General features: G+C 43.2%; 1 protein-coding gene across 5 annotated transcripts in view; it reads right to left on the bottom strand.

Moving 5' to 3' along the window:
• Positions 1–1,055: 1,055 nt before the first annotated feature.
• Positions 1,056–8,743, bottom strand: part of TBC1D4 (TBC1 domain family member 4) — a 98,411-nt gene continuing 90,723 nt past the window's right edge. For all 5 annotated transcript variants that reach the window (XM_039365856.1, XM_039365866.1, XM_039365875.1 and 2 more), the window contains 3 exons: positions 7,331–7,500; positions 5,986–6,162; positions 1,056–3,475 (listed from right to left, as the gene is read on the bottom strand). In XM_039365856.1, the coding sequence (XP_039221790.1) occupies positions 3,263–3,475; positions 5,986–6,162; positions 7,331–7,500 (560 nt within the window). In that variant the 3' untranslated portion in view covers positions 1,056–3,262. The remainder of the gene's footprint in view (positions 3,476–5,985; positions 6,163–7,330; positions 7,501–8,743) is intronic.

Below are 8,743 nucleotides of genomic sequence, written 5' to 3'. Positions count from 1 at the left end.
AGCCCCTCGTTCTCTCTCACACACTTCTCCCAGAAAGCATTCCCCCTCCATTTCTCCTCACTACTTCTCTGACAAAAGCCTTTTCTCTTCTGTCTCTTTCTCCGGAGTCTTGTTTTTCTTTCCCTCTCGGGCCAAAACTGCCTCCTTTTATAACCTCTCCTGTCTCCGCCCCACTCTTCGTTTCTCTTCCAGATGAGCAGGAAGTGCTGATCCTGGGGCCTTTGCCTTGCCCTAGCCCAGGGATAGGCAACCTTGGCTCTTTTATGACTCGTGGACTTCAACTCCCAGAATTCCTGAGCCAGCCATGCTGAGGGGAAAGAGAGAGTTTCCAAGCTGAGCCATGCTGGCTCAGGAATTCTGGGAGTTGAAGTCCACGAGTCATAAAAGAGCCAAGGTTGCCTACCCCTGCCCTAGCCACTCTGCAGCTCCGGAGGACTCTTTCACAGCAAGTGCCTGCATTGCGCTGCTTTAGCTCGTTCCCTCCCCCACTACTCTTGTCTAGGCAAGGCAGGGTTGCGTACCACTTGCCACATGCCAATGTACCACTGGTGGTACATGTACCACTGGTTGAAAAGCCCTGCTCTAGGACAGTGCAACTATCATAAATACATGCCAGTTGACAAGCATCCCGATTTTGATTGCATGACCATGGAGATGCTGAAGCGCTTGTAAGTGTAAAAATACGGTCATACAGTAAGTCATTTTTCCAGGGCCGTTGTAACTTCGAACAGCCACTAAATGAATGGTTGTTAGTTCAGGACTATCTGTACTGGAACCCCAGATCCATCTCTCAGAGCATCCTTCCAACTCCTTCCCTTCCACACAGCCAGTCAAGGCTTGTTATCTCAATGTGTGTTGAGCACCATTTTTAAGGCCATCGCCGTTAATCAGCAGATCATGTCTTGAAGTGTTTCTTGGGCTCAAAGGATCTGGTGGCTTGTCTGTTTAACTGCGTAGCCCAGAGCTCTAATGTTACAAGAGAGGGACCCCAAAAAAATTCCCTGCGGATACGTAAAATGTTATTCTGACTGCAGAATGAAAACAATATGAGCAAATGCAGCAATGGCATTTATTGGAAAATTTTCCATGTGACAACATGAACAAGTCAATGAAACCAACATAGCGTGAAACCTTTGTGTGTGTGTGTGTGCGTGTTTTAAGTCTTGCGCGCCTTAATAACTCAGACCCCTGGCACACAATTCTCGGAGACCAATTCTGCGCGCATAAGACGGCCCCAAATGAAATTGCAAGGAAACAACACATTTTCCCTCCAACTGATAAAGTGTAATGTTTCTGTAACTTTGCCAGGTTTGGTGTGATCCTGTTGATTTGATAAGCAGCAGCAAGAAAATGCCAGACGCACAATCTTTGGGAAATCTCCCATGCAAAGATGAAATTAGGGCAGTGTCTTGCCATGCATTTGCTTTTCCTTTGGGACTCTGCCCAGGAAAAGCTAAGAAATTATATGAACAAGAAACGAAAAAAGGGATGTGGGTTGGACTTATACTGGAGCAGTGGAAGGAGAACGTCAACTGTATTTTCCTTGGTTGTTTGCATAACTCAATACATGACACAATGGAAGCACTTTCATCCACACCTGTGCCTTGTACAAGTAAGACACTTGGCTGAATTTGGCACAATTTTAGAGAAAGCAGCTAGAGAAATACAACAAGTCATTCCCCAATGCGGGGATAACATGTTCCAAAACATATTTCTTGTGTTGCTAGTTTCATAATTTTGATAGATCAAATGTTGACTTCAGTGTCTGGTCTGCATGGCAGAAATAGCTTCCAAAAACAAACATACTTAAGAAATAGGCAGAGCAGAACATGATGATAATAATGATAAAAACAATCAACATGACCCCAGAAACTGCTGGATTTTCAAGAAGCCGAAACTCTGCTACTTAATGCTTCTTAAAAAGAAGAGGAGGGAACAGACATGTTCTGAAATGTACAAACTACCATGTAGGGAGGCACTACTCCCCTTAGTATTAATTCGGTGACAATCTGTATGTTCTTCTGTTGCAGGTGCAACGATGAAGGTTTATGGGATCTTCCCTGTGGAAGGAATACTAACATTTGAGGCGGGGGGGGGGGAAAGCTGGACAATTGAGGAAGCAGGGAGATCTTACAGGGCTTCCTTGGCCAAATGGAATCAAGCTACAGAATCCGGCATTTGGCTGAAGGCTACTCCACCCATCATGTTTAAATGGTGGCCATTCCCCTTCTCAGGACTTGTAGTGCTTCACGGCATCGCTGAGCCATTGCTGAAGGGAAACGGGCTGTCCGAATGGTGACCTAAATCTCAGAGCATGAAGAAGATGCTACAAGATACTAAGATAAGGACAGCATTCAACAGTGAGGATCCCCTTAACCAAACTAAATCCTTCAAGTCAGGAATCCCAAGGACTCAATCCCAAGAGTTTGTGACTTTCCACAGGAGAAGAGTTGGCTTGGAAAGTCCTACCTGCTTTATGACACACTGCCACCCACCCACTCACTGCTTTCACTGTCTCACAAGGAAGGGGGAGTGAAGGGGTCACCGATATGCCTTCCTTGCTTGCTTTTCTGGATAGGGAATTGGTGACTTTTGGGCAGACATGACAGCATCAACCATCACCAGGTCCCCCTGAAGGGAGAGGAGGAGAGTGAGTTGTGTGTCCGCAGGAACACAACTGTTCCCGCGAAAAGGAAGGACGAGCAATCTTCCCTGAGGAACTTTAGAAACGGACCCCCACCCCCCACCCCACAGACAGGAAGCACACATGCACAGCACCCCCACCCAGCACCTCAGCTGGGACCTGTGCTGCTTTTTGGAGGTGGACATACATTCTTGCTTTTTATTTTATTTTTTCAAGTGTTGATCAGCGTATAGAAAAGACCCCCACGCCTTCCTTACTGAGAGAAAGTGGAGTCTTCAACATTTAAGTTACAAGCAGTCTCAAATTTCACCGGTTTCCCCCATTTAGATCAGTCCTAAATATACACCTGATCTTCTTCATTAGAACCCATCTTTCGTTCTTTGCACTGCAAATTATGTACACGCGTTATTAAAAAAAAAAAAGACATGAACTTGGGATTTGCATATTGGGGTTGAAAAAGGCCTTTTAAGCTACTGTGGCTACTGCTTGCAGAATCCTGTGAAATGAAGCCGATCCCCTTTCCATCAGCAACCCATTTCTTTCCTTCCATCTATGAGCAGAAACCATCTTCTCTCTCTCTCTCTCCTCCCCCCCCCACACCTCGTTTATGGCTTTCTTCTAGAATTTGTTTGGATGACAGTTGACTTTTTTCAGCAGCTCTTCACAGTCAGACAGGGCTTCCTGGGGCAGGTAGCTGCAGATCTTCTCCAGGGTCTTCTGATACAGAGCCTTTTCCTCCTCCAGGGACTGGATTAAAGTCATCATCTGGCTCTCCCTTCTCAAGGCCGCTTCCAAGTTGGACTCCACACCTTGGATCTTAGCATGGGCAACCTAGCAAGGAGCAGAAAGAGGAAATAGAGATGGGCAAGGGAGATTTCTTCTGGATCCTTCAGTTCTGCCAAATCTCATGATCCCTTGAGTGGCTAGACATCCTTTATTATTATTGGTTTGAAAGAGGGGTCAATGAGGCTATCTGTGTCAAAACTGAACATTCTTTTCTCAACAGAGGGGGAGGGATACGACATCATCTATCTCCAGTCTGTCAGGTCGTCCTGTCTCAATGCTCCACAGAAAAGCCGACAGACGGGAACGATAGACAACGAAGTTTTTTAATGACTCCGTATAGAACAAAGTCAGCACTGGGAGTGGCTTGCTCCCAATGCTTTACATAGCCCTCAGGCCTGTCACACCCATGCAACATCCTACCGCACCCCTCAAACCACCATCCGGCCCTGTAAGCCCTTAACCCCTCCTCTGCCAGTCAGTTGAGTAAAGCTGCTTTTCCCCTAAATGCTTCCGTGGCTCTGCGCTGTAAGTTTATGGCCCCTCCTCGCTTGTTGGTTGTCGGCCCGGCGAGGCACACAGCGATGATGTCATTGGATGCGACGGCCGTTCACAGCCAACGCAGCACACATACCGAAGCCAGTGACGCTCCACGGTCTCGTTAACAGCGCTGAGGCCGGTAGGTATCGTAGGAGCCTGTCAGCTGTTTGGTGTGTTAAGTAGCATCCCTGAGTCCCCTCACGGGTCGGCCTTGCAGGGCCCGACACAGTCTACAACACAATCAACAGTTCCAAGAAGGCTCTACACCCATTTGCACTACTCAAGTGACCCTGACGACACAGATAAACCTCCAGGTGGCCTCAACAGCTCTCTAAACCATTTATCTGCAAGGAGTATAAATCCTTCCATTCCTCACATCCAGGGAGAGCTGAAGAAGCTTCTGAGATGAGAAGCAAAATGTCTTCAAAAGAAAAAACAAGGAAATCCAGTTGCCTTGTGAAAAAGCATCTTTGGGACAAACATGACTTGGATGACCGAGAATCTCCACAGACCTTTATTATAAAGGGTAGCCCTTCATTTCAAAAAACTGTCCTTTAAATTTATTTATTTAATAAACACATCGTATTTTCTTTATCCCACTTCCCACTGTCAGCAATCTAGCCCAAGAACATGTTGGCTACTCAGTGGTTCCCTCTCTCCATCATTTCTTTTTAAAATCCATCTAAAGATATTTTTATACTTCTGACAATGTCAGAACTCTTTTAACTTTGCCCTTTTGTACATGAGTGGTTTCACTTTAGCTTGATAAGGACGGGGAATTCAGAATACCTAGTGACTTATTAATATAAATGAAGGGTTGCTTTGTTGTGATTTAAAAAAAAAAGATAATTGAACCACTTTATGAATTTAAAAAAAATGAGCAGTTTTAAATAACCTAAATTGCCCAAAAGATTAAGCATAGGTTGCGTAAACCTCTTATCCTGATCTTCAAATTCGTGAGAAATAAAACATTAGCTTGGTGAAATTGACACATCACATCCGTATCAGATAAATGGATGCTCCTATTTCTGGTTTAGAACAAGAACCACAAGAACTTAACATCTGATTTGCTCCAATCAGCTGCCACCATTTACACCAGAAGTTACTAATCTGTGAGGGCTGCCCAGAATATGTACCCCCGTGGAAGATCATACATTAATTCACCCACCCACCAGTCCTTTCCACTCACACAGTTGTGAGTGGGACTTCCGGCAACAGCCCTACCGCTTAGATCTGTAGATTCTGCTTATTGCCCAAAGGCCACGATAGCTGGCCTCTTTCATGACCACCATTTTCTGGATGATGTTCAGCTTCTCCTTTGTTTGAGGAACAAGCCGACATTTAAAAACAGCCGTGTCTTTCTCAGATGTGAAGATAAAATAGAGAGGAACTAGGGAAGAAGATGCTTTTTGAAGTCACTGATTTTTTTTCCCCTCCTCTAGACTTAAAACATTAAAGTCTAAGAACATCTAGGGAAGTAAACAAAGGACAAAATGTAGATTGACTTAAAACCACAATCGACTCTAATATTTTCAGTGCTAAACGAGACAGTTGTGAAGTGGATTTTGCCCCATTTTATGACCTCTCTTGCCACAGTTAAATGAATCAATTAACATTTGTAAGTGTTAGTAATATAATTGTTAAGTGAATCTAGCTTCCCTGTTGACTTTGCCTGTCACAAAAGGGGATCACATGACCCCGGGATACTTCAACCATCCGAAATACATGTCAATTGCAAAATGTCCAAATTTTGATCGTGTGACCATGGGGATGCTGCAATGGCCATAAGTATGAAAAATGGTCATACATCGCTTTTTTCAGTGCTGTTGTAATGTTGAAAAGTCACTAAGCAAATGGTTATAAGTCAAGGATTACCTGCAGAGTAATGTGTGTATCGGGGGAGGAAAAGTACTACTGGTTTTTTTTTTTTTTTCTTTTAGGGCTTCTTCTTTGCCTAATTTTATATTGTCAGCTGCTCCCAAATTGAGATTGAGACTCATTCTACGGTTGATTTTTACCTGCAGTTTCTCCAAGAGATCCATATTCTGTCTCTTCAGCTGACTGTTGGCTCTTTCCAGTTTCTCTGAAGCTTCAATCTCCTCACAAGGGCTCAGGTTGTCTTGCAATTCATCCTGCAGAACATGGTACTCCACCTCATAGGCGTGAAGCTGCTTGGAAATGTCCATTTCAAACACCTAGCATGGGTAGCAAAAGAGAGAGGGGGGGGAAGATTCCTTATAATCCACTGGCTAATTGAGAGAAGACAAATAACTGAACTCTTTGGACCTCAGAGTGTGAAAGAAGACTACCAATGTGGGGCAGTGGAAGCTTCTTTCACACCCGTTTTGGGAATGACTCAATTTAAACTTTCCATCTGTATGGACCAGCTCCAGATTCATTCAAGATGGTGAGAACAACTTAAAAGTGCAAACCATTGACTCTTGGGTATATTTGCTTTTATGGCCACACTACCCAAAGGACTTCACTGGACAAATGATAAAAAGGGAGCCATCTTGCTCTGGGCCAAGCTCTACTTAGCAATTTTTTTTAAAAAAAGAGCTCCATATTTCAAAGAGAAACTACTTAATTCCTAAAACACCACGAAATTCCCAAACTTGGTGGATCAAGTTATTGCAGCAACTTATCAAGACAGGACATTCTGTGAGGTTTTCAAACTGAGCTCAAAGGCTCCATCCTTAATAGACATAGCAAAAACACTACAGACTTAACTAAAAGGGAAAAAGAAAAGTAAGAAATAATTGACATCTGTTAAGAACTTAATTAAAAGGTTATTATTTTTTTTTTAAAAAAAAAAAACCAGAACAATGAGTCGTAGGATACCCCAAAAACTTGGCATATCAGTCAAGGGATGTTTTTAACAGGCTCTTTGCTTTTAGGAAAGGAGAACGAGAGGGTGGCAAGAATAAATCTACCGTCATGGTTCCGATAGGATAGATGAAACCCTTTAAAAGAACGTCAAGGCAAGGATTTCTTCCTTAAAGAACATTTTATTTAGGAAACAAAATATCGGCATGTACAAAGGTGAACCCAAAACTAAAAATCCCTTCCCGTGGTTACAAAGTTACAGATGCTTTTCCCTTAATATGCTGTCATAAATCACATTCATCAATTATCACAAAAAACGTGGGCTCTCCTCCCAGCTTTCCAGCCTGCTAAAACTCTTATCAGCAGTGACCTTGGTTCTCACACCGATGCATTCGTTTTGGCTAACTGACTGAGAAACTTCACACCCCTCCTCCCAGTCCTTCATCTAAAAATCTCTAAACTAAAAGGGGGGCAACGAAAGCAGAATGAAAAATGGCTTCATGTTCAGTTTGTCACTGGCATTGACATCTACATTACCTGGGCCATTATCTTCTCCATCTGGGGCTCTGTCATGTCTGGCAGAGTGTTTTTAAGAAACTCCACGATGCTTTCAAATGTCTCACACGACATGATGCGTTCCTCCTGGGTGCTGAGCAGGCATAGCGCTACTTTAAATATGACTTCTGTACCTTGGAGAAAAATAATATCTGGGGCGAGAAAGAGCAACAATGATAGGTTAGTAGGTAGTCGTCGATTTTGGACTACAGCGGAGCCCAACGTTTACGTGGCCAAGCGAGACACTTCGTTAAGAGAACTTTGCTCCATTATACAGCTTTTCCTGCCCCAGTTACTAAGTCAATCACTGCATTCCTTAAGTTAGTAACATGGCTGTTAAGTGAATCCGGCTTCCCCATTGACTTTGCTTGTCAGGAGGTTGTAAATGGCCATCACACAACCTATGGACATTGCAACCGTCATAAACACGAGCCAGTTGCCAAGCGTCTGAATTTTGATCACATGATCTTGCAGATGCTGCAATGTGAAAAACAGACCTAGGTCACTTTTTTCTGTGCTGCCGCAACTTTGAATAGTCACTAAATGAACTGTTGTAAGTTGAGGACTGTCTGTACACTGATTATCCCATAAAAGCACATCATTCATACAATTAGGTTAACAACAACCTACACACAACTCAAAGGTTGAAACTGACCTTTTGTCATTCTACAGTCTCTTACATTTGATGGGAAGAAATTCTACTAAAATACAAGGAAACTTGTTGCTGGGTTAATAATCCAATTTCAGACTGCCCCATTAAAAAAAATATTTATTTTATTTTGGAGTGCCTTTTTGTATTTTTAGAAGTTTCAGTTGCGAAAAGAGGCAACCCAACAAACTATGAACACAAAGAAGCAAGTCCAGCTATTTGCAAGGAACCTGTCATGGTTCTGATAGATGGGGACCAATTAAAAGAACTTCAAGGCAAGGATTTCTTCCTCAAAGAACATTTTTATTTGGCTACAAAATAACGGCACAAACAAAGGTGAACCCAAGACTAAATTTATCTCCCCTTGGTTGCAAAGTTGCAAGTTGCAATTCCCACCCCAATTTGTTGTCATAAACCACATTCACCAGCTCTCCAGCCTGGCCAAAATGTTATCAGCAATGACCTTGGTTCCCATACATTTGAATCCTTTTGGCTAACCAAAAACTACACCTCCGTCTTCTTCTTCTTCTAAACTAAATATGTAGCAACGAAAGCAAAATGAAAATGGCTTCAGTTTGGTTTGTCACAGCTTTGACAGAACCATTTTGGCTGCACATTCCTGTGAACAGGGTTAATCGTAAGCAAAGCAAAAGGAAGGAAAAACAAAAACCCAGACACCAAATTTGAAGGCATGGAAAAAGGGGTCTCCAATGGGACACGCAGTTTCACTGGTCAACAGAAATTAG

This window comes from Crotalus tigris, unplaced genomic scaffold (genome assembly GCF_016545835.1).
Source record: "Crotalus tigris isolate CLP2741 ecotype Arizona unplaced genomic scaffold, ASM1654583v1 scf7180000017596.1218436, whole genome shotgun sequence".
In the NCBI taxonomy this organism is placed as follows: Eukaryota; Metazoa; Chordata; class Lepidosauria; order Squamata; family Viperidae; genus Crotalus; species Crotalus tigris.
Note: the sequence above shows the minus strand (reverse complement) of the source record. Positions and strands in the feature narration are given on the sequence as shown.